Genomic DNA, 26,949 nt, shown 5'->3' with positions numbered 1-26,949 from the left:
ACAATGGGATTGGATTCTATCCAAGTGGTCAAGTCTCAACATTCCTTAAAATACATGTTTTATGATAAGATTTTTCTGGCCAGTAGCATTTGCAACTGACAGATTTAGGCAGGACATTAACATCTAGCTGACAAAAGTGGCCATATAAATTTTAGATCCAGTTCAGGTCTGATCAGTGTCAACAATTTAAAACTCTGTAATTTGGCAATTATTGGGCACCCTCAAATGCAACAAGGATTACTGGTATGGAAAATTAAAATATTGATGCACATAACTTACATCACTTTAGATTATACATATTATTGTTAAACATTTCAATCTTGTATCAAATCTACTGAAGTTGAATTCCTGAAAAATCAGCAAGGGTCTTTCAAAGGGTGATAAAGTTACTGAATTTGAAGCAGTTAGAAAGCAAATATGACGTTCCGAGGCAAAAGTTCCTATAATGTACACAAACTGCATTTAGCTCTAAAACAGAAGGTTTATTGAAACTTATACAAGAATACCCATGGCACAATAAGTTTTAAAAGCATTTAATGACATCGCACATTTTAACAGATAGGGTAAAGTCTACAGGTGCAGTCCCATACAACTGAAAGCCTGTTGTACTACATGACTACCGGCCCAGTCTTTGCAAGGATTCATTCCTATTATGTATCCTGATTGTGCAGTAAGATGACATTTTCATTACAATAGTTACAATGACAAATACACACTATGTATCAAATAGTAAGGTAATGTAGCAAAATTATGACACGCAGTGCTTTAGCCAACAAGCAAATAACCATTTGAGTAACTTTACTTTTCCAGATAATGAATCCCCACTTCAACACTTAACATCAATGCCTTGAAAGGTTTTAATATACATCTAAAGTTTTATACTTTGTACTAGAATTATTTGAAACATACAGTATAATGCAATTGAGCAACAAAGAAAAGAAAAGTTAAAATTACAGATTATTTAAAAGTGAATCAGTATACTAATTCATTCTTATATACCAACATTCTTTATTCTCGCTTGCTGCACAAAGACCCAGCAGTTTTTGTGAATATCTGCTGCCAGGCTAACATGATATTTTTTAATTAAAATGCAAATTAATGCACATTTGCCTTTTGTTATAGCAAAGATGATACAATATACTTTTTAAATAAATGGAAATTTCTACTAGCCAAGACTCAGGATAGCAACTTTAATAAATTGAATTGGACAAGTATTTTGGATCTTTTTAATACACTTTCCATGTGCACAATAAGAGTTTTCAAAAGCACCGCTGCCTTGCATTCCAGTAGCACATGGATGTAGGTTGTTTTATTTCCAAGACAGCCTCACAAAATTGAGGAGAAATTTTGATATTTGGACCCTAAACTACATACAAATCATCAACAACTGGTCCTTTCATTTTTAAATGAAAACTGCCCAATGCACCTCATTTTCTACAGATTAGCAACACACTGATGCTTTCTGTGAATTAAAATTAACTGGCTTGAGGAACATTAGGCACAGTGTGTAATGTATTGGTTCTAAACGCTCATGCTAGAGTTTTGTTGGTAATGTAAGAAGTGCAGGCTGCTGAGTTGCTCTACTTCTTCTTGCTAAACAGACTGAATCGTTTCTCTTTGTCTTTCTCTTTATCTTTCTCTCGTCTGCCAGGACTGGATTCACCAGCCAGCACGACACTGGCTGGCAGGGTCTGTGCACGGCTAGCTGCTGGGGTACTCTGGCTGCTTGGAATTGCCTCGCTCTTATCTGTAGACACAGCTGCAGTAATAGCTTGAATCCAGCTGTTCATTTCCTCCTATTTAACAAAATAAGTAGTCACCAAGTTAAAAGATGTTTTCATAGTACCGATATCAATACTCTGTCCTATTAATCAGTAAATAAATGGTGTGCGACTATAGACAAAGTGCATTACACTGGAATGGCTTTATACACTTAGGAAAAATTCAATTTAAGAAAAAAAAGGGTCGTATACACAGAAACAAATGCTGAAAAACTATCACAGATTCAGGAAGATGTTAATGAAGAATAAACTATCCAGTTTATTAAAATGCAAAACAAGAAAATAAATGCCTTATTTTGTTCATGGCAGATTTAGAAACTTACATCATCTTTGGCTTGGAAGAGATATTCATTGCCATCGCTCAGCCTGTTTTGAACAAAAAGACATGCATTATCTGTATTTGTTGTTGTTGCAACCTTAATCTAACAGCAGCAAAGTTCCAGGTTTGACTTACCAATTTTCAGCTGTGGTGGCCCCAAGCTAAGGAAGATAATAGTCTGTGTGTTTTGACAAGAGAGAGCAAGGATGCTCCGACAACCAACTAGCATGCTGATAGACACTTTCTACACAAAGAATTATGTAAAATGCGCAAAATACTAAAGGACAACTACTATTCATGGAACTCCATCAATATCTTCCGGAGGTGAGGACTGAATGGAAAATAGATTGCTACACGTCTGTGTGTACTTGGTAGCATATGCTTGGTTATTTGGAAAATACTAACATCTATAAGAAATGTTTTCATTTTTGCATTCATTTAAAATTCTTGGTTAAACAGAAATGTAGAATCATGCATTAAATGCTAACTTCTAATAATTTTTCTTAAATGCTGCTTTTCTCCATGTTATCAATAATTGGTAAGCTTGACCACATATCTTCTTCATTACAAAGAACAAAGAACAATACAGCACAGGAACAGGCCCTTCGGCCCTCCAAGCCCGCGCCGCTCCCCGGTCCAGGATTGAATCCTGAATCCAGGATCCCCGCCCAATTTTCCAGCCTATCTACATACCAATATCCTATCCACCGTGCTGTCCCTCACAGCTACGATGCTTTGTTCATCACAACCTATTAACTCACCCGCACCCCCCCATTCCAGACCATGTGATCTCCAGGGAGAGGCGAAAACCCAGAGTGAAAACCCCAGGGCCAATATGGGGGAAAAAAATCTGGGAAATTCCTCTCCGACCCCCTGAGGCGATCGAAACGAGTCCAGGAGATCACACTGGCCCTGATCAGAAAGTGCTTCCCAACCCTAGTCATTTCCACTTCCACGAACACCATATGAATTCCCTGCCCCCGAGACAGGTTCCCAACTTTCCGCAGTCTCGCTCTGTACTGGCACCAGCAAGATGATCATAGAATGAAGCCTTGAAACGAGAAACAAGGAACAATTAGCCCGCGCCGCTCCCTGGTCCAAACTAGACCACTCTTTTGTATCCCTCCATTCCCACTCCGTTCATATAGCTGTCTAGATAAGTCTTAAACGTTCCCAGTGTGTCCGCCTCCACCACCTTGCCCGGCAACACATTCCAGGCCCCCACGACCCTCTGTGTAAAATATGTCCTTCTGATATCTGTGTTAAACCTCCCCCCCTTCACCTTGAACCTATGACCCCTCGTAAACGTCACCACCGACCCGGGGAAAAGCTTCCCACCGTTCACCCTATCTATGCCTTTCATAATTTTATACACCTCTATTAAGTCTCCCCTCATCCTCCGTCTTTCCAAGGAGAACAACCCCAGTTTCCCCAATCTCTCCTCATAACCAAGCCCCTCCATACCAGGCAACATCCTGGTAAACCTCCTCTGTACTCTCTCCAAAGCCTCCACGTCCTTCTGGTAGTGTGGCGACCAGAACTGGACGCAGTATTCCAAATACGGCCGAACCAACGTTCTATACATCTGCAACATCAGACCCCAACTCTTATACTCTATGCCCCGTCCTATAAAGGCAAGCATGCCATATGCCTTCTTCACCACCTTCTCCACCTGTGACGTCACCTTCAAAGATCTGTGGACTTGCACACCCAGGTCCCTCTGCGTCTCTACACCCTTTATGGTTCTTCCATTTATCGTGTAGCTCCTCCCTACATTATTCCCACCAAAATGCATCACTTCGCATTTATCAGGATTGAACTCCATCTGCCATTTCCTTGCCCAAATTTCCAGCCTATCTATATCCTTCTGTAGCCTCTGACAATGTTCCTCACTATCTGCAAGTCCTGCCAGTTTTGTGTCGTCCGCAAACTTACTGATCACCCCAGTTACTCCTTCTTCCAGATCATTTATATAAATCACAAACAGCAGAGGTCCCAATACAGAGCCCTGCGGTACACCACTAGTCACAGGCCTCCAGCCGGAAAAAGACCCTTCCACTACCACCCTCTGTCTTCTATGACCAAGCCAGTTCTCCACCCATCTAGCCACCTCCCCCTTTATCCCATGAGATCCAACCTTTTTCACTAGCCTACCATGAGGGACTTTGTCAAACGCTTTACTAAAGTCCATATAGACAACATCCACGGCCCTTCCTTCGTCAACCATTTTGGTCACTTCTTCAAAAAACACCACCAGGTTAGTGAGGCATGACCTCCCTCTCACAAAACCATGCTGACTATCGTTAATGAGTTTATTCCTTTCTAAATGCGCACACATCCTATCTCTAAGAATCTTCTCCAACAACTTCCCCACCACGGACGTCAAGCTCACTGGCCTATAATTACCCGGGTTATCCTTCCTACCCTTCTTAAATAACGGGACCACATTGGCTACCCTCCAATCCTCTGGGACCTCACCTGCGTCCAGTGACGAGACAAAGATTTGCGTCAGAGGCCCAACGATTTCACCTCTCGTCTCCCTGAGCAGCCTTGGATAGATTCCATCAGGCCCTGGGGATTTGTCAGTCTTTATATTCTCTAACAAACCTAACACTTCCTCCTTTGTAATGGAGATTTTCTCCAACGGTTCAACACTCCCCTCAGAGACACTCCCAGTCAACACATCCCTCTCCTTTGTGAATACCGAAGCAAAGTATTCATTTAGGATCTCCCCTACTTCTTTGGGCTCCAAGCATAAGTCCCCACTTTTGTCCCTGAGAGGTCCGATTTTTTCCCTAACAACCCTTTTGTTCCTAACGTATGAATAAAATGCCTTGGGATTCTCCTTAATCCTGTCTGCCAAGAACATTTCGTGACCCCTTTTTGCTCTTCTAATTCCCCGTTTGAGTACTTTCCTACTTTCATTGTACTCCTCCAGAGCTCCCTCCGTTTTTAGCTGCTTGGACCTAACATACGCCTCTCTTTTCTTTACAAAAGAACCCTATGAACTAAAAAGGTTCAAGATTCAGTCATCAAGCTGAAATGAATTTATTGATCTCAGCAAGTGTAGAAATTTATACAATTTGCCTTAATGTCTCGGGGTTAGGGAAGGAAAGTGTCAGGGTGCATAAGTCACTATCCAGTCATCCCTGCTAGTGCATGTGGTTAGATATTGGATAAAATGATTAGCTGCCCCTTTTGGTTTGAATAGCTGGTTGACTGCCAGTCATTGTTGCAGCTCTCTCAGAATGGTGGCTATTCGTGTGGGGTACTGTAGGACATTTAGCATCAATGGAGCTATACCCAGGCAAGGAAAGGAATGATTAAAATATAGAAATCTTCAACTGCTTCCTACTGTTGCACAGAGCATTGCCTTAACTAACTAGGTCACTCCGAAGTCACAGGTGAAGACGATAAAGTGAAGCATATTGAGACTACAGGTAAATGTGTCTGACCAATTAGCAGTTAGATTGCTGTGTGTGAACCATATACATAAATGTACAGATGCAGTGAGTTCCTAGCATATTTAAAGAAGAAATCCTGAGACTGATAAGAATCCATTTGAATGGAACTTGATAAAAATATTTTAAACGACTGATGTGTTTGCAGATCTACGTGCATTTCTCAGCATAACAATTTCCAGGAGGGATCTGATTTTGCTGCGTTTAATTTGGAATGATTGCCCATTGTTTATTGAGAAAACAAAGATCAATGTCGTTAGAAATTTGCAAAGTTCACTTAGCCACTTCTTAATGTCATTTTTGTACTATTTCATCTATGTTTCAATACTAAAAATGTTAATCCATCATCACTTTCAGGTATTGACTGACCTGCTGCAAATTTCCTATTTTTATTTCAGATTTTCAGTGTTCCCGTTTATGTTTTCCTCTCTGCTACATGTCATCTTTATTTAATAAAGGCTCATGCATCTTAAAAATACGGTAAGTTTAATCGATTTGGATCTCACATGACGTATCGAGCACAAAAAAACATGGAATAATAAAGCACTTACTTTAGTTTAAAGACGTGCTTCTTCTTCTTATAGTCAACAGCTACTTCACACAGTGCCTCCTTGAGGCTAATTGGGACCTCGCCATGATATGTGATACCTGAACTAGCATTCTTTGCATCTTTATAGAAACCCATCTCCTGGTTGTTTATCACACAATACACATTGTGCCAAGATCTGAAAAAAGAAGAAAATGCAATTCTTAATAGTTCTACATCTTTATCTTGTAATATATCAACTTTTATTGAATCAAATTTGCAATGATGAGGCACTGCAAAGTCATAAGGTGGGATCTCTGATCTCGTCCACACCTGCCTCACTGCCAACGAGAATGGAGAACTTGGCACTCAGCCAAAACTCTTATTCGCTGCAACTGCACCAAAGAATCTGAGCCAAGGTCGGCGGTTTTGGTGTTAATGTTGAATTTAAAATGTTTACATTTCTCTCAAGGACCCAGGACTCATTCACACAGTTTCATGAGTACAATGAGCCTTCCACTATTTTGCTCAAGTAGTCAATTATTCACGTGAATAGGCTGCTGACATTAACTATCACACAACAGTCAAACCTGATTCTGCCTTTATGCAACATCCACACAAATGTTCTTCTGTATAGGTCACAGGATTCCTGGCTGGCTGACTGTCCCCTTTTTAGTTTCAACTGTAGGATCCAAATTTTAAACCTGACTGACACCAACTGGCTCAGAACATATTGAGAATTGATGTTAGGACTTCAATGTTGGATATTTTGATTTTCAAAAGGCATTTAATAAGGTGCCACACAAAATGCACTGTGCAAGGTCGGAGTTCATGATGTTGGAGATAATATTCTGCCATGGATAGAGAATTGGCTAACAGGAAGCAGAGAATAGCGATATGGGGGTCTTTCTCAGGTTGGAGGACAGTAACCAGTGGAGTGACACGAGGATCAGTGCTCGGACCGCAGCTCTTCATAGTATAAATTAATGATTTGGAGAATGGAACAGAGTGCACTGTGGCCAAATTTGCAGATGATACAAAGGTGTGAGGGAGGCAGGTTGCAAGTGGGATATAAATAGTTTACAGAGATAGTGACAGATTAGGTGAGTGGCAGAAGATTGGCAAATGGAATTCAATGTGCAAAAATGTGAGATTTTTCATTTCGGAAGAAAGATGAGAAAGCAGATTATTATTTAAATGGAGAAAGATTGCAGAAAGTTGTAGCACAAAGGGACTTGTTCATGAAACCCAGAAAGCGAGCATACAGGTACAGAAGATAAAAGGAAGGCAAATGGAATCCTGGCTTTTATTTCAAGGGGGCTGGAGTATAAAAGGAACGAAGTGTAGCTGCAACTGTACAAGGCACTAGTGAGGCCCCATTTAGAATATTGTGTACAGTTTTGGTTCCCTTGTTTAAGGAAAGATATGTTATCATTGGAGGCAGTACACAGGTTTGCTAGGATGATCCCAGGTATGCAGGGACTGACATATGAGGAAAAACTAAACAGGTTGGGCCTGCACTCCTTGTAGTTGGGAAGAATGAGAGGTGATGTGATCGAAACATAACGTTCTTAGGGGGTTAGACAGGGTAACCCCCTAACTCATGGGCGTGTGTTGGATCAGAGGGCAGAGTCACAGAATAAGGAGGTGCTCCTTTAAGACTGATTTGAGGAATAATTTCTTCTCTGGTGAATCTTTGGAATTTATTTACCCCAGGAAGCTGTGGAGGCTGAGTCCTTGAACATTTTCAAGCCTGAGATACATTTTTAGTCAGTAGGGGAATTAAGGGTTTTGGAGAGAAGGCAGAAAAATGGACTTAGTGAGTGTTAGATCAACCAAGGTCTAATTAGATGACAAGCAGGCTCGAGGGGCTGAATGGTTTACTTTAGTTTAAAGTTTATTTATTTGTGTCATAAGTAACACTGCAATGAAGTTACTGTGAAATTCCCCTAGTCGCCACACTCTGGCGCCTGTTCGGCTATACAGGGAGAATTTAGCATGGCCAACACACCTAACCAGCACGTCTTTTGGACTGTGGGAGGGAACCGGAGCACCCGGAGGAAACCCACATAGACACAGGGAGAACATGCAAACTCCGCACAGACAGTGACCCAAGCCAGAAATCGAACCCTGGTCCCTGGCACTGAGGCAGCACTGCTAGCCGCTGTGCCGCCGTGCACCCACTGTTGTTCCTATTTCTTATGGTCTGACTTCATAAGCACAACAATTAGAACACATTCAATAGAAGCCCTTTATATGTATATTAGATTATTATACCACTAAACCACTACTTAATTTGTCTGTTGTGTAAGCTGTAGAACAGTATGTTTGAGCACCAGTGCTTGACAATATCACAAAGCTCCTGATCATATGCTGACAACTGCGGAACAATATTGCCTTAACCTGCATGTCTACGATCTGTAAATCCCCATGCATGCTGCACATAAGCCATCCTCTAAGTTACAAAATAATTTAAAGGCCTGTGCATTATATAAACCGATGAAAGAGTACACTACTACAGAGATACAAACAGAGGCAAGAAAAAAAAATCAATGCCGAGGACAGAAGATTGGTGGGTGGAACTGAGAAGACTTAGCAGCAAATTCCCCAGCCTCTTGGCTACCTGAGGTGCAGGTCAGGGGAAGAAGAATTTCTACATCCTAAACAAAAAAAATTACATTAGAAAGCCCAAATTCGAGTTACATCATAGAATGTGCATTTGAGAAATTTATGCAACCTGCTTGATGCCTTCTTATTGTGTGCTTCCCATTCGTGCTTGCGATGCAGGAAGCCTTCCATCTGCGCTGAAGGAATTTCTTGTGACTTGATAGGTAAAGTAGCAGACTGGGACTGCAGAGGTGAGGTCTTGGTTTTACGATCAGAAGTTGGTGAAGCTGCAGGGCTGGGCTCTTTGGAACTGGTTCTTTGTTCAGTGGCGCCATTCACCATCTCACTTGTTTCCATTGACACCTGGATTCGACAGATAATAAACAAGTCACTGTTTTAAATGTAGTCCAAAATATGCTGAAACCAAACACACACGAGGACACTGTATTCTCCATGCACTGAAAATGTAATTATTGGTTTTGTAAGACCTGATGGGTATTCAATGGATTTGAGTCACAGTACAGCACAACATTCATTATTGAAGAATTTCTGTGAACTGATGACCACTCCCTAAAGGCTATGTGGGCAAATGCAGTGTTGCATAGAATCATGTGGATAACTAGCATCCTAACTTAGATTCATGTAGTGAGAATAGTACTAAAGAGACAACAGGACTTCTTTAACAAGTAGGGGAAAAATTAACCAGGATTTGAACACCAGATCTGTGCTTGAATTGCATGTATGTGGACATTGGATGAGGAGAGGAGCAAGCACAATGGTCATCATAGTCAAAATAGCTTGGGCCAACAGTTATTTTTTTAAGTTTACATGAGGCAACTTTAGTGAGCTGCTAGCTACCAGGCATGTGTATCTCAACATGATTTATTGCCTTAGGAATTTTTCAAATCTCATGGGAGTAGGGGAATGCAGTAAGTTCTTGGCATTACTAATTCAAGTGAAAAAGTGTTCCTTGTGAAAAATTTTATTCCTAAAATTAGAGGAATTTCTGTGTGAACTATCAAGAAGCTCACGTAGCCATTGAGGTGGATATGACTGACATATAGAAGCAGTTTCTAACTATGAAGCAGATTTAAAGCATACTTGCACAACAATATTCTTTTTCACCTAATGAGACTAAGCACACAGCAACTTTAACAGTGACCTGGACAAGGTAAACTGTTATGTATATGGAATGAGTATAAACAAAGCCTCTAATGATATTTGATTTTCTTTTTCTAAAGTTGAAGCGTTTAGCAAAGCCTTTTAAAAAGCATTATCCTTCCTCTTTTTCTATTTTTCTGAGATGGACTAAAATTAACCCTTTATCACTTTACTTGTTCCTTGTACATCATAAGGCGATCCAGATGTGACATTGCTGAGAGAATGCAGCTCTACACTGGCATTCAAATAATTAACAAACCACTCCAGTAGAATCAAGAATAAAAACTGCTGCAGCTGTACTTTTAAAGTGGAAAGGAAAACTTATGATGTAAAGATTTACATCTATTTTCAATATCAGCAAATAAATGTATTACTCCCAAATAACTTGAGGCATTCATTTATCAAAACCTAATTCCAGATCAGTCTTCATACAAATACTCACGGGAAGGTGGGGAAAATTTTGACAGTGGACTAACAACAATATAAAATAAAGATAAATGGTGAAAAACTTTAAAAACCTTGTACTATCCTCCCATTCTAATAACCTCCCCTTTGATGTAGATTGAGTTGTCCTTCAATTGAGACTTTGCTTATACTCATTCACTCTTTTCAATTAAGATATTGTTTAAGCATGCAGAAATTTCAATCTCTACAGATCACATCATGCAGACCAACACCGCCACCTAGGTTTAGTTGTTTTGTAGTTTGATCATAAACAGGAAGGAGTACAGTTCTCAACGCAAACAGGATTTTAAGCAGAGTAATTATCAATTTTTTAAAACTATTATGGATTTGAAATTCAAGCCAAGAAAGTCACTCAAAGCCAATACAGTTATTTACCCCCAAAACAGACAGACCCAAGGTCTTGTCCATCACTTGCTTTGTTGTTCATGTTGCTTGCTGCAGTGTGATCCTGACAACCTAGAGAGCAGCCAAGCTTCCAGCAGCTCTGCAGTTTCTATCTGGACAGGGTATCTTCAGAAATCCAGTCATCCAAATTATTTTGAATTGTAATTCCACTAGATTTAGCCACAGAAATTCAGATCACTCTTGGTTCTTGTGCTATCAATACTTTTCTCTCGCTTTTCTGAATCGTATTTGCAAGGTGGATGCAGCAGTTGGCTAGTCACACTATGACCAGCATGTAATTAGCAAATTTACAACAACTAAGTACTTACACTTGTTTAATTAAAAACGGATCAAACATGTGCAAAGAGATTTGCACACTCATGCCAGTGCAACAGATTAAGACAACATTCTGATTGCTTTTTAATTCAGAAACATGTGCTGTATCTGAATTCTCAGTTCGAGTGGACTACAGCAATACCTTATTAATCTGATCGGTGATGTCCTTTACTTTCTAACTTTTTCATTTAGTTCACAATCAATAACTATGATCAAAAATGTATTAATAGCTCTTTAGACAATCAAATATGACTTTCCAACTTTAAACATGCAACTCATTTTTACAAAAGGGAAAGCAAAAATTAGCTGCCTTATTCCATTACTACTATTTCATTCAAAAATCTTCATGTTTTGCATGTCATCTGTTAACACAAAATTTAAATAGAAACTAGAAACAGCCATTCTCTAAACGTTCACATGAAAAATATGCCTTAATACCTCATTAAAATACACTTTACACAATACCAATCATACCAAAAGTTGATGCTAATACAATAAACAATTGCTAAATTCAGTGATTAATAACTCAATCGCTTTTTTAAAATCACATTTTCTTACTACCAATTTTCCTTTGTCAATCCCTTAACTTGATTTTTCAGTGATTAATAACTAATTAATCACTGAAAAATCAAGTTAAGGGATTGACACACAAAGGAAATTGGTCGTCACAAAGTAATTAATCTGTCATTCTGTCATGTTAATTTGGGTTAGAGATTTTGTATCAAAGTAATTTCTGTTTACACTGCAATTATCTTAAATTGTTTTTCCTGGCGCATATCTGCTACATTCTAGCAGTCTCATTTGGTGACATCTTTCACTCAATTCATCTCTCAATGCTATTCTATAAAATTTGGTATAATAAAAGGCTGTCAATATCCATGAACTTTGCATGGTCAAAACTGACAGTTCTGGAAAGAACCAGATGTACAGAACATTTTAGTTCACCACATAGGAGCCCTCTACTGCAAGAAAATGGTAGTTAAAATGGGAGACATTACAAAGTAGCTGATGAAATGATAGGACTAACAAATTGAAACAGTGAATTCAATGAGAGAACACAGACAAAAAATTAAGTTCAACAACATTAACTGTTGATAAAATCTTGAACTTTGACCTGTTTATCTACACTTTCTAATGTTGCAGTTTCTAAAGACAATTTGGAGCACTGAATGAAAGGAATTTAAGGTTTCGAAACAATGCACATTTGAACTATTGTGATCTCTGGTCGTTTCGGCTTAAATTTAATCAGTAATGCTTAAAATGTACAGTTCTGAGCGAGAGAAAAATATCTACAAAATTAAAATTATGACAATGTTCTTTTGAAAATACAAACACAAAGTGAAGAAAACATGAAATATAAGGTGAACTTTAATAATTAAGGCTTAGACATGCTCAACACATGCAAAAACAAATATCGTTAAAAACAAAAATGACAAGTTTGTTAATCAAGTGATAGTTACAACAGAACCAAAACAAATATTAGAAGTGTTTCATTTGTATGTTAGTAGCAATGCTTCACTGCTTAATTAACTGATGGCCAACATTGTAACAATTGAATCAAAATGAACAAACATGCAGCAAGAACAATCTGACTAAAGGTGAAACAAAATGCATCAACAACCTTCACGTGCACAGAACGATTAAGATATTTCAATGACAGATTACATTTGACAAAATTATCTGAAAAAAATCGAAGGACAAAAAAGTCTAAATTGGACTAAATTAAACATTAAAGGGGAATGTATTGCAAATCATGCAAGCATTTGATCCAGCAAGCTACCCAAGATCAAACCAGACTTACTAACTACTTTGAATGTTCGAGAACTGGCTGATTTTTATATATAAAAATTTGGAATAAGTTAAAAGCACTCCTCTTGAAGTTCATTATTTAGGAACTCAGTTAATTTAAAATGGCATATTTTGTGTCTTACAGCTATTAAACAAAATTCAAGATGCTGTTACAGGTAAACTTAGGTTTGTTACCAGAATTTTTAGGGTTCAACACAACTCATTAAATGAAATGATCAACACATGGGATGTTTGTCATCATACAGCGCTTTATGAACCATTCACCAGAGTTTCTGTATTGGTATGCATAGTCCATCACCATCAGTGTAGAAAAAAAAACATAAAACATTAATACTGCAACAATAATCAGTGCCAGGTACAGACTAGAAGAAGGTACAAGAAATGCAGAGGAGTAAAGAATGCTTAGTATTGAATCAGTTTATAGGAAAGTGCTAAAAAAATCATTTGTAATTTAGTTACACTGGAGAATGAAAACAACAACAATAAATATTTTATCTACAAAAGCACTGCGTGTATCAATGTCGTAAATGTACACAGAATTTAAGTTTTAACATTTGATATTTAACAGCAAAGGTTTCCACCTAGTTCTGTCACTAATATTTGGTTAGGAAAAGATGCATTAATAGCTCTGGGTTCTGTTTAGTGATGTTCATGTGCTCTCTGTGAATTTTGTTATTTGTAAGTTAAGGTCTTGACGACCACAGCTTGAATTAGTAGCTTCTAAATATGCTAGAAATTTGAACAAAGAACAAAGAACAGTACAGCACAGGAAACAGGCCCTTCGGCCCTCCAAGCCTGTGCCGCTCCTTGGTCCAACTAGACCAATCGTTTGTATCCCTCCATTCCCAGGCTGCTCATGTGACTATCCAGATAAGTCTTAAACGATGTCAGCGTGCCTGCCTCCACCACCCTACTTGGCAGCGCATTCCAAGCCCCCACCACCCTCTGTGTAAAAAACATCCCTCTAATATCTGAGTTATACTTCGCCCCTCTCACCTTGAGCCCGTGACCCCTCGTGAACGTCACTTCTGATCTGGGAAAAAGCTTCCCACCGTTCACCCTATCTATCCCCTTCATAATCTTGTACACGTCTATTAGATCTCCCCTCATTCTCCGTCTTTCCAGGGAGAACAACCCCAGTTTACCCAATCTCTCCTCATAGCCAAGACCCTCCATACCAGGCAACATCCTGGTAAACCTTCTCTGCACTCTCTCTAACGCCTCCACGTCCTTCTGGTAGTGCGGCGACCAGAACTGGACGCAGTACTCCAAATGTGGCCTAACCAGCGTTCTATACAGCTGCATCATCAGACTCCAGCTTTTATACTCTATACCCCGTCCTATAAAGGCAAGCATACCATATGCCTTCTTCACCACCTTCTCCACCTGTGTTGCCACCTTCAAGGATTTGTGGACTTGCACACCTAGGTCCCTCTGTGTTTCTATACTCCTGATGACGCTGCCATTTATTGTATAACTCCTCCCTACATTATTTCTTCCAAAATGCATCACTTCGCATTTATCCGGATTAAACTCCATCTGCCACCTCTCCGCCCAATTTTCCAGCCTATCTATATCCTGCTGTATTGCCCGACAATGCTCTTCGCTATCCGCAAGTCCAGCCATCTTCGTGTCATCCGCAAACTTGCTGATTACACCAGTTACACCTTCTTCCAAATCATTTATATATATCACAAATAGCAGAGGTCCCAGTACAGAGCCCTGCGGAACACCACTGGTCACAGACCTCCAGCCGGAAAAAGACCCTTCGACCACTACCCTCTGTCTCCTATGGCCAAGCCAGTTCTCCACCCATCTAGCCACTTCTCCTTGTATCCCATGAGCCTTAACCTTCTTAACCAACCTGCCATGCGGGACTTTGTCAAATGCCTTACTGAAATCCATATAGACGACATCCACGGCCCTTCCTTCATCAACCGTTTTTGTCACTTCCTCAAAAAACTCCACCAAATTTGTAAGGCACGACCTCCCTCTTACAAAACCATGCTGTCTGTCACTAATGAGATTGTTCCGTTCTAAATGCACATACATCCTGTCTCTAAGAATCCTCTCCAACAACTTCCCTACCACGGACGTCAAGCTCACCGGCCTATAATTTCCTGGGTTATCCCTGCTACCCTTCTTAAACAACGGGACCAATCCACAGGGACCTCACCCGTGTCCAAAGAAGCGACAAAGATTTCCGTCAGAGGCCCAGCAATTTCATCTCTCGTCTCCCTGAGCAGTCGAGGATAGATGCCATCAGGCCCTGGGGCTTTGTCAGTTTTAATGTTCCCTAAAAAACCTAACACTTCCTCTCTTGTAATGGAGATTTTCTCTAACGGGTCAACACCTCCCTCCGAGACACTCCCGGTTAACACGCCCCTCTCCTATTTGTTAATAAATCCTTCTCTGCTTATCTGCTGACAAGATTTCATAAAGTTTTCAGTATCTTGGTTTTGGAATAAACTACTCGAGATATATATTCCTGCAGTAAGGAAAGAAATTGGTGCATTTAGAACGAAGGATACCACTTTTCACTGCCATTAAATCCCCTGATGTAGAATAGATATCCTTTCTTTTCCTATGTTGAATATGATTGTTTTTAGAAATGAAAACTCAATAATATTTTAAATTTTCAAATAAAAGCGAAGTTAAAAATTACAATTAAAGCCCAAGAAGCCCTTTGACTCTTTGGAATACCTAAAAAATTACCAGATTCCCTTTCAGAAATAATTTATGAAAAAGCAGCATATGCTGAGCCTTTTTCCTGACAGCAGCAACAGTCAGAAATCACATGTATTCTTTTGATATTATTACCTTGTGAAAATTACCTCAAGTCTCCTGGGGACGATAAAATAATCTGCTAGGATTTGGAGTAATGTTAATTTATTTGGAGTAATGTTAATCCTGACTCTGAACAATGCACACCAGTTCAGTAAATGAGAACTGTCACCATCACATCTGAGACAGCTACTGACTATTAGTAAGGATCGTTCCTCAACTTGACGATAATAAAAATTCAATATTCATTTCAGAAACTCCAGTTCAGAAATTGAAGTTTACAAATACCAATGTGTTGTTTGTTTTGTGAATAGTATTAAAGAATTAAAGATTAAGCTATCAGAGAAATCCAATCCTGCACAAGTATAGAAATGTGCTTGGAGTAATTTATCCACCTAACATCTCCTTGCAGGTAACATTCAATCTCATTGTTTAAAATTAATCTCTCATAATCCAACATATAACGCTATAGCGAATGAAGCAATTTTCTAAAAAAGAAATCCCTGCTGCGTGAAATTCATGAACATATTTCATGAAAATTATGTTTAAATTGACACCTAGTACAATTCAGTGGTGTTTGTGTCAGGTTTGCTTTTTTTCTTTTATGGATCTTATTTGGAATGGGCATTAGGGAACTCATGACCACAGGAACTCTCAAAGGCTAACGCTCATTGTAAGATTTGAGTACAGGAGTAAAGAAATCTCCTAGAATTGTATACAGCCTTGCTGAGACTGGCCTTAGCAATAAAGCCGTGGCAATACTGGAGTATTTTGTAAGTTTTGGGTTTACTTATGCAAGTAAGGATGCATTTACTATAGAGGGAGTGCCACGAAGGTTCACCAAACTGATTTCGGAGATGGTGGGATTGTCCTAGGAAGTGACATTGAGGAGACTGGGCCTATATTCTCTAGAGTTTAGAAGCATGAGAGGTGATCTCATTGAAGCAAACAAACTTCTTCCAGGGCTCGACAGGATAGATTCAGGAAGGATTTTTTCCCCTGGCTGATGTGGACTAGAACCAGGGGACAGTGTGTCAGTATAAGAGGTAGTTCTTTTAGAGTCTATGTGTGTATATTCAAAACAAAAATAGGATAGATTTCTGGATATTAAATATATCAAGAATATGGGGATAGCGTGAGAAAATGGCATTGAGGTAGAAGATCAGACGTGTTCTAGTTGAATGGTGGAGCAGGCTCGAGGCGCCAAATGGCCAATTCCTATCTTTATGATGTACAGTAGATTATTAACCATGAACCATATTTGTGAGTTGCATTTACTTTTTGTAAAATCTTGGCTTTTTCAGGAACTCAGTAATGCAAGCTTGCTATTAAAACATCTCAAATAGATATTTTTTTCATGGTTCAGATGGTAGAAGAAAAAACAGATCAGGAGGCCCAGACCATTCTGTGAAAAGTGACACAGCCAATTGCCACCAGGGATAACTACCTCACCTTTCTATGGATAAGGTTTTGTCACCTGTACCAAAATGTTTAGCATAGTAATGGCATTACCAGAAGTTGTAAAAATCATTACAGTTCTCAATTGATATATCCGTGGCTTATTCTGAGGCAGTATTACAGTATAAGGTAGTGTCTGGATTAAAAACATAACCGATCCTTTGGTCAGTAAGACCAGGTTTTTTGTTTTAATTTCCTTTCCCACTGAATACAATGATATGCATCCACAATACGTTTGATAAAGTGCAAGAGGTTATTAATAATTAACACATATCTAACCTGAAGACCATATAAAATGGCAGTGTGGCTAGACTTTCAGTTGTATATGCCATCTTGGTTATCTGTTCTGCTGCAACATGTAAAAGATGCTAATGATCGAACTATAACATTTTGTGAGGTTTTGATAGGCCAGCAGTAAACGTGGAATGGGCACAAATTGTGGTAGAGTGTAATCTAACCTGGCTCATGGTAATGTTGATTACGAATATTGCATGGTGAGACTAAAATGTGCTGTCCTTTCATGCATTGGTTTCCAGATCGTTCAGGCACTGTGGATTGTGTTTACTTTAGCTACCACCTCCTGACTGGTATGGCACACTGCCATCCTCTGATGAGGATGGGCTGGAGTGCAAAATAGAACTCTTCTTGCAGCAGAACATTTCGCAGCCAATCAATTCTGGATGTCAGGGCTGTGACATTCTTCTATTTTGTCAGATGCTGTTTTGTGCCTCTATAATTATATGGCTTGACCATTTAACCTCACCAATCATTTCCCCCTCACCCCACAATAACTACATGTGCAAAGACTGAAAACTGCTGTGATAATTTCAAAACCTTAACTAGGCGTCAACATTTTAATTAATTTAAGTGCTTGCATTGCTTTATTTTTAAGGGACAGCTATTTAAGGGCTATTCGCTCTGGACTAATTTCACTCACCACACACCCCAATCCCACTGCTGCTCCCACAAATTACTTCATTTGGTGCCATGTGCAAAGGCATCAGTTTTGCAAGGAACACCTGTAAAGTTATAAAATTAACTGACATTGTTGAATCTGACAAAGCTAGCTACCCAATCTATGTTAGTGCAAGTGTGCTCACATTTCCTCAGAAACTCAGACCTTTACGAGCCTTAATTAGGAGCCATGTTTTTGCTGTGATAGGTGAATAATGTCCCAGGTTCCCAAACAACTTTTTCAAGTTCACACTACCTTGACTAGTACCTTTCTATAACTCTAATTAATACCAGAAACTCAATTACATAACATAAAACATGGAACAAAAAAACTTATTCCTTCCATAGAGCAGAGGCAGTTTGCCTGTTTTGGATTACATCCTAGTTATTTCATCTTCTCAATGAAAGTTACGGCAAAATCCTCCCTTAATTGCCCATTGTAACAAAGCATCAGAATATTTGTCCTTTCCCACATCTCTACTCCCACATCTCAAGTGTGAGTGGCCCAACAAACAAAATTTTCACCAGTTCCAGTAGTACAAGAGCCATTGTGTCTCATGAATTATACCTACTTATCCATATAATTGTAATATAAAATCTACTTGCATCAGGGATGAATTATTTGGCTAATCTATCACATAGCATGTCTCCTTAAAGCTTTAACTTCTGTATTTTGGTTTCTGTTGCTGTTATCATTCAAGATTGCCATTATGTATGTTAGAGAACTAAAAGCAGTATGATTGCTTGAAATCAATGGACACTTTTCAACTGGATTATTAAATAAACTGATGTGGATAAATAAAGCAGGTGAAAAAGTCAGCAGTTAAATGGGAATGAATGCATAGGTTAGTCTAAGAAGGTACATATGTTTCATTTTGATTGATTTGGATTTCACAATCCAGCTCGGGCCCATTCATTGCCAGCTCGTCTGTTCTGAAAGTTTTTGTAGGTTTGGTAGTTTTGAGAGCGGTAACTAACCCGTGGGGACTCCTGGTCTGATGGTAATCCATTCTGAGAAATGTGTTCTTCTCTAGCTCCATCCCTGGAAAGAAAAAAAAATTCTCTCATGTGATGCACATCACTGAACAGTCAATGGACAATCAATATTTTCTGACTGAATTGGATTACTCTTCCCTTATTCTTTTATATTTAAATCAATTCCATGGAAATATGGCAGAAGTATTTCCATAGACTCGGACCGGATTTTTATGGTCCTGATTAGGACCAGAGGTAGAACCAAGAAAAATGATCTGAGAGCAGAGGTGGCTGGAGGTCCTGACTCTGTCTTCAGCCACTTTCACAAGGGCAGAGGAGGGGCTGGGCACCAGAACTTGTCTGTTCCCATGAAGGATGAAACTGACAGTGCTGTGGACTCACCGAGAGCTTGGCCTGGATATTTTTCTTTAATTTGCATGGAGATAGCTGGACCTTAGCAGCTTTAAGTTACACCAGTTGCATTCAAGTGAGAACCATGGATTGGAGGCAGAACGAGTTTTAGGGCAAATAGAATGGTTTTAACTCTTTTATAATTGTTTATTAAATGATGTAGTATATATCGTATCAATGTTCAGAAGTGTTAGGAGAGTTCTTTGATTGGAAGACAATTAAACAATGGGGGAAATCTTACCTTGTCCTGCCGGTTGATGGGTGGGGCGATCCGGTGAGATTGTGAGATAGGCGTAAAATTGGGTTTGCATCTATTTCTCACCTATCGTGATCTTATCAGGCTCAGATATCCGGCGTGGGACTGATTACAATATTTAAATCTATTTTAAATGTGATTTAAATATTATTAGCGAGCCTGGGGTGCTATCATCCGGGCTCACTTGCCTTCGCGGCCTCACTGATGAAGGTTCTCACTGGCGAGGATCACAAATGGTCCCCATCAACGAGGACCTGTTGTGATGGCCTCGCCGGTAGAACTGGAGGTCTTTTAGGCCCCGCGGGAGGTTGGGTACAGGGGGTATGCCCCTGGGCAGTGCCATGTTGGCACCCTGACTGTTCTCACCAAGGACCGGGCAGTGCCAAGGTGGTGGGGTCTGAGGGGAGGCAGGCGAGGGGAATGCTGCGCACACTGCAACCAGCGATTAACCAGAGGGTTCACGATTATGTGCGTGTGTGTACCTAACAGGTCTCTCTGTTCTGTACAACAGAACAGAGAGATCTGCACCCTCTATTATCAGTTGCCAGAAAGCTGGCGAGCCTAGGCCCCACCCACTCCCCCTGCTGGCAGGAAACAGATTTAGCAATTTTTTTTTGTAGAGTGGCATAGATTAGACTTGTGGCCTCGCTGAAAAAACAGATCTGAACCGCTCCTGTTTTCACACTCGTTCAGGACTTAGAATTTTTTTGGTAAGATCGCTCCCAAAGTGTTTTCCAGACTGTTACTTAGGCTAATAGACAAGCTATCACATAAAAGATCAACACTGTGATGTGGAAAATCTTCAGATGGGTTGAAAAATCACATCTAATGGATCAAGGTAAAGTATATTTTACACTACTGAAAGAGTAATCTAGTAAGAAAACAATGTAAATGTTTCATCTGTTTTCATTGTTTTTTTGTATATACTGAAACAGCAGTTCTGAAGTATGTTTGTTTACTCAGTTATATGCAATGGCTTCCAGCCACTATAATAGGTCTTGAGTTCTGTTCATAAAGCAAATAATGAATGATGGGAACATAAGGTGGGGGATGGAATGGCTACAGGGCCACGATTGATTGCCCCTACTCTCCATGATCTGGTGGTTCATTCCTGCAATCAACTGATACTCCCAAGATCCAGTGATATTTCAGATCTCATGGTCTAGTATCTCCCCTACTGCAATCCTCTCCCTCCCTACTTCCCTCCTCTCCAGTCCCCAGCTTTATTTAGTAGACCTTCCCACATGACCATCACTCAATCTTGATTAATGCTGGACAAGAAATTAAATTCAGCAGGACATTCACCTTTCCCCACATTTCCTGGCTGCTGATGGATACCCTCATTGCCAATAATAGAGTTTCATCAAAGATGGACATTGATTTGTGAGGCAACAACACATTTGGAACTTTGGGGATCAGAGTAGCAAGATATTGCAGAAGTGGCAGTAATTGGAGATTGAATTTGATGATGAACTGCATAATTGTCGACAGGAATCAATGCTACAAAATATGATAGTATGGGAAAATCTAAGCAGGCCCCATCAAGAAACTTAAACCAAACAAACCTGCTGCAAAAAGCCACTCAATATGCTATTAACACCTCAAGCTTAACTCCTCAGGGACTGAATAAAGCCACTGACTGATGCTGGAATTTGAAAATTATTTCAAATTCATAGTACCACACAGGAGCTACTGACCATTGCTTAAACAAACATAAGAACCAATATCTAAATTGCAGCTTTATCCTCGGAGTGGTTAGGGGTAACATTTTTTTCTATTTTAATGACTACAGCAAGTTCTCAATTAATGTCCCGTTTTGAGTCATAGAATCCCTAACAGTACAGAAGGATGCCATTTGGCCCATCAAGCCTGCACTGACAACAATCTCACCCAGTCCCTATCGCCGTAACCCCACATATTTACATAGAAACATAGAAACCCTACAGTGCAGAAGGAGGCCATTCGGCCCATCGAGTCTGCACCGACCACAATCCCACCCAGGCCCTACCCCCACATATTTACCCACTAATCCCTCTAACCTACGCATCCCACGACACTAAGGGGCAATTTTAGCATGGCCAATCAACCTAACCTGCACATCTTTGGACTGTGGGAGGAAACCGGAGCACCCGGAGGAAACCCACGCAGACACAAGGAGAATGTGCAAACTCCACACAGACAGTGACCCGAGCCGGGAATCGAACCCGGGACCCTGGAGCTGTGAAGCAGCAGTGCTAACCACTGTGCTACCGTGCCGCCACGGTAATTACCCTGCTAATCCCCCTAACCTACAGATCTTGGGACATTAAGGGGCAATTTAACATGGCCAATCAACCTGACCCGCACATCTTTGGACCGTGTTAAGCAAGGAATTACTGTAGTCATTTCGATTTAACGTTACATTTTAAATGGAGCCGATATTTGCGTTTGGCTTTGTGGATTCACATTAATGTTATTTTGTGCCAGCTATGATGCAAGGTTGTGTGACCTGATCAGTGCCACTGGATCAGCCTCTCCTGCTAGCTGATCCTCTTGCTCACTTCCTCTATGGCTTGTGGCTAACTTCCGTAAACCTGCAACCTGAAGCTGCACTCACTCCATAGGTTGCTTCCTACCTCTCGCCACTCATTTCCCTAGCCCTCAATCACAGCGGGGGTTCGGGAGAGGGAAGTCTGGGCAGGCTGGCCAGTGGAAAGGCTGGTGGCGACAGCACGATTAGCGGGACTTGGAGGATCCAAGATCGGAAGTAATGACAGGCAGAAAAAGCTAGGATGTTTCAAGTTATTATTTATGAATACTGTACAATAATTTAGCAATACACAGTATTTAAACTTAATGGGTAGAATGTTTTAAGTTGTTTCCTGAGAGGAAAGGTGCTACAGAATTTAACTAAATCTTACATTGGTTGTAATAATTCACTTAACATTACTTAAAGTTGCACGTCTCAGGAGTGCAACTACAATGTTAAGCAAGGAATTACTATAGTCAGCTTGAGGACAAGATAAATGTAATTTTTATTTGGATAAAATTACTTAAAACGTCATCCCCTCCCCACATCAGTATTTACAAACTGCTTAACTTAAGCAATGTTCAGAATCTCAGTGTTAAGAATGGTGACTTGTTAACATACAATTATTTTCAAAGAAGCTTTTTAACGAGTTTTATTTCAAATTTTCTACAATGTCTTACTGTAGTGGTGATTCAGACTCATCAGAAGGCTGATTTGGCTGTGGTGATGGTTGTCTCTTCCTCTCCTCCTCTTCCTGCCTCCTACGTACTTCAAGCAACTCCAGCTGTAAGGATACAGAATGTAAGTGTTACATTTGTGAAATTTCAAATCATGAAGCCTATCTTTTGTAATTTTTTCTTTTGTTTTGATTATGTGCAGTTCAGAATGTGTTTTCTTTAATGCTAAATATATGGACTGATTACAAGATTGTCAAGGTATAAGTTATTTGCTTTATCAAATTAGAATTTCAGAACTTGTGAAATAAAATTGTTTGTTTCGGGAGTCTACCTTATCCCTACTGCACCCACAACTCTAACCAACACTTGTACCATGCTGAGGTCGACTTCTGTAATAACCTTCTCACTTCTACAAGCAACTCATTTAGAACATCACCACCCTCTTTATTTGCACAAGGTCCCACAATTTCATGCCAGCCTTGTCAAGCTATACTGTACCCCAGAAAATTCACTTCAAAGTCCTTAACCTCAGCTTCAAATCCTTCCTAAGCATCATCACTCTCAACTCGAGGACCTTCACCTGCCATATTTCCCTCTTATGCATGCTTCACTCCTCTGGCATTGGTTTACTTCTCATTTTCTCAATGCTCCTATTCTCAAAGCTTCCACATCAACCATCAATCCTTCCATCTTGCTATCTTTCTCCCTGAATTCAAAAATCCAAATGCCCTTCTCTTAGACAGGTTCTTTCAGTACACCAACAACCTTTCAATTTCTCTTTTCCCCTCTATCTGGATGCTCACTTTTTGTCATAACAAAGTTATTTTGCATGTTTATCTTTTAGTTAATTACTTCATGAAAATGAAATTCAAGAAATAGTTGCAAGTTAATGTTCAAATATAAAAAGTGCATTCAAATTGTTAAAACACAAATCCAATTTTATGACCATCTTGTCTGAATTGCATTTGAGATAATTCGAGCTTTATAAGATCATAAAAAATGCATGTCATTGAAATCTCTTAAAATGCTTTACACAATTATTTGTTTTTGGAATAGACTTACTCTTAAGTGGACAAATGCTATAGGGTCACATCGGCCATGATCCATAAACAATAATGAGGTGAATGATGAATTAATCAGAGGTGATTTTTTTGTACTATTGGTTAGGGGATGAATATTGGATAGGACATCAGAAAATGTCCTGCTAGATTTCAAGTAAATGCCAAAGGAATTTTGAATCCATTTGAAGAAAGGTACCTCAGTAGAGGACTGGCGAATCAGTCTAAATTAAGGCATTTGACTCGAACATAACCTTCGAATCCAGAAACCACAGTAAACCCAACTAGGCCAAGCTGACAAGTAATTTCAATTCCTAAAAAAGTGTCACAGTTCCTCAATTGTTCCATAATTCAAAAGGGATTGTTTATTAAATATACTCACTGTCGTCAGTCTCTCCAATGCTGAAAACCTTTCATCCCATGTAGCTGCTGATTTCTCAAATGCCTCATGTCTCTTAATCAGTTTCTCCACCTCATCCACACTCTGACCCAATTCTCGACTTGACAGGTACGGCTCTTGGCCTAAAAGCCAGGCTTCTGCCACACCTGCATCTCTAGCAAACTGATGTACTTCCAATACTAAGCAAAGAAATTAAATTCAGGAGGAGAGTTCACAAAGTAAAGATAAAATGCAACGGCAAAACAATAATATTCATTCATTTCCAATTAACATCAGATGCAAACTCACAGACAAAATATTCAAAGAAGAACTTGAGGCATGAAAACTTTGCAATGTATAGTCAGAAAGATTGACCAAAAAGTTCTTACAATTCATTTGATTATAGGAAAATGTACATACATGTTGAAGCAAGTGCTTTGTTAAATATGATATCTGTTGTGAAAAGGGAATAAGAGTAAATCATTTACCTAGTCTGAGCCACTCCCATCTGTCCTCCCACTTGTCAATCATTTCTTTCCTCTTATCTGTTAGTTGCAACAACTTCTCCTTAATCTGTATGTGATCAAAGAATCAATTAGAGATAGGATAATTCTTACTGTTATTATTGTACACTTAACAGCACATTCATTCTCTCATGTTACAACTAAGAATCATGAAACATTCATATAGAAATTGAGGTAAACATCTATGCAGATATTGAGTTTCATAAAAGTTCAGTCATCCTCTCCTGAAATATCAATATGCATTGTGAGTCATTTCTGCAAACTTTCATTTCCTAAATTTCTGATATGCTTTTACTTTCCATCTGGCAGTATTTTACGCAAGTGCTTGGCACACACATTCAGTGCCCAAAATAGGCTGCATTCCATTCTCCAACACTGATCTTTCTTACATTTTCATAAATTCAATTATTCACTCACAAACATTATTAAGAATATAACTAGAATTTTCATGTGTTCCAATAATTCAGTAAAACAAGCAATGTTTTTACAGCTGCTATTTACAATGACCAGACAATTCAGTCATGAGAGTTGACAAAATACAGCAATACAAAATGTGGCCAGCAGTCTTGACGTCAAAGCGGAGCACAATATCTTGATAAAGGGAGTGCTACCTCTTCAGATGCATAGTGCTTTCTTGCCAGGAGAGATTTTCCAAGTTCAATGCACGTTGTGAAACTGTCATTACGGGCATCAATTTCAGCTTTGATGCCTTGGTGATTGTTCATTAGCAATTCCACTGACGAAACATCTCTGAAACAAGATAAAATATATTTATGGTTAGTTATTAACAAGTTGAGTTATATAAAACTCCTCATAGCAATTCAGAGATGCATAATCAGCCAAACATGACAGACAAGGTCAGAGAACAAAATACTAGGTAATTATCATTAATAAATATCCCTCTCTTCTTTTCACCCTTAACTCAGCATTTTACCTTGGTTTCTCCTGGGTCTCAATTTGTCGAATAACATCTTCCATCCAAAGCATCAGGTCACGAACCATGCTAAAGAAGCGGAACTTATCACCAGTATCAAAAAGCTTTGCCCTCCGAGCCTCACATGCATCAAGAAGTGTTTTCCATGCCTCCAATACTTCCGCTTCACGTTTCTGAATGTCATCAGCCTTGTCACCAGCATAAGCAGCCTGAAGACGAGCAGCGTCCTCCTGCAGCTGCCTTACCTGTAATGTAACAATATGTTGGAAATGCACCAGAATCATTTATTCTTACCCCCATTATCTTCATAATTGCCATAATGCCTCTCACCCAAAACCTATGGTAAAGCTAACAATTACAAATGAAACCAGTAGCTTTATAGAATATATAGAACAGTACAGCACAGTACAGGCCCTTCGGCCCACAATGTTGATGCCGAACTTTGTCCAAAACCAAGATCAAGCTATCCCACTCCCTATCGTTCTAGTGTGTTCCATGTGCCTATCCAATAACTGTTTGAAAGTTTCTAAAGTGTCCGACTCCGCTATCACAGCAGGCAGTCCATTCCACACCCCAACCACTCTCTGAGTAAAGGACCTACCTCGGACATCCCTCCTATATCTCCCACTATGAACCTTATAGTTATGCGCCCTAGTAACAGCGACATCCATCCAAGGAAATAGTCTCTGAACGTCCACTCTATCAATCCCCCTCATCATCTTATAAACCTCTATTAAGTCGCCTCTCAACCTCCTCCGCTCTAAAGAGAAAAGACCTAGCTCCCTCAACCTTTCCTCATAAGACCTACCCTCCAAACCAGGCAGCATCCTGGTAAATCTCCTTTGCACTCTTTCCAGTGCTCCCACATGCTTCTTATAGTGAGGTGACCAGAACTGCATACAATATTCCAAATGTGGTCTCACACCAAGGTCCTGTACAATTGCAGCATAACCCCACGGCTCTTAAACTCAAACCCTCTGTTAATAAACGCTAACCTTCTTCACGGCTCTATCCACTTGAGTGGCAACCTTCAGAGATCTGTGGATATGAACCCCAAGATCTCTGTTCCTCCACATTCCTCAGAACCCTACCTTTGACCCTGTAATCTGCATTCAAATTTGTCCTACCAAAATGAATCACCTCACATTTATCAGGGTTAAACTCCATCCGCCATTTTTCGG

At 39.7% G+C, this 26,949-nt stretch overlaps 1 protein-coding gene across 2 annotated transcripts in view; it reads right to left on the bottom strand.

Annotated features, from left to right (window-relative positions):
- Positions 1 to 517: 517 nt before the first annotated feature.
- sptbn1 (spectrin, beta, non-erythrocytic 1) overlaps positions 518 to 26,949 on the bottom strand; it is a 244,542-nt gene continuing 218,110 nt past the window's right edge. For both annotated transcript variants that reach the window (XM_078229863.1, XM_078229864.1), the window contains 10 exons: positions 25,769 to 26,013; positions 25,446 to 25,584; positions 24,799 to 24,883; positions 24,314 to 24,510; positions 22,877 to 22,980; positions 19,024 to 19,087; positions 8,825 to 9,057; positions 6,113 to 6,286; positions 2,105 to 2,147; positions 518 to 1,796 (listed from right to left, as the gene is read on the bottom strand). In XM_078229863.1, the coding sequence (XP_078085989.1) occupies positions 1,581 to 1,796; positions 2,105 to 2,147; positions 6,113 to 6,286; positions 8,825 to 9,057; positions 19,024 to 19,087; positions 22,877 to 22,980; positions 24,314 to 24,510; positions 24,799 to 24,883; positions 25,446 to 25,584; positions 25,769 to 26,013 (1,500 nt within the window). In that variant the 3' untranslated portion in view covers positions 518 to 1,580. The remainder of the gene's footprint in view (positions 1,797 to 2,104; positions 2,148 to 6,112; positions 6,287 to 8,824; positions 9,058 to 19,023; positions 19,088 to 22,876; positions 22,981 to 24,313; positions 24,511 to 24,798; positions 24,884 to 25,445; positions 25,585 to 25,768; positions 26,014 to 26,949) is intronic.

This window comes from Mustelus asterias, chromosome 15 (assembly GCF_964213995.1).
Source record: "Mustelus asterias chromosome 15, sMusAst1.hap1.1, whole genome shotgun sequence".
Lineage (NCBI taxonomy): Eukaryota > Metazoa > Chordata > Chondrichthyes > Carcharhiniformes > Triakidae > Mustelus > Mustelus asterias.
The sequence above is the reverse complement of the archived record's forward strand: the minus strand, read 5'-3'. Positions and strand labels throughout refer to the sequence as shown.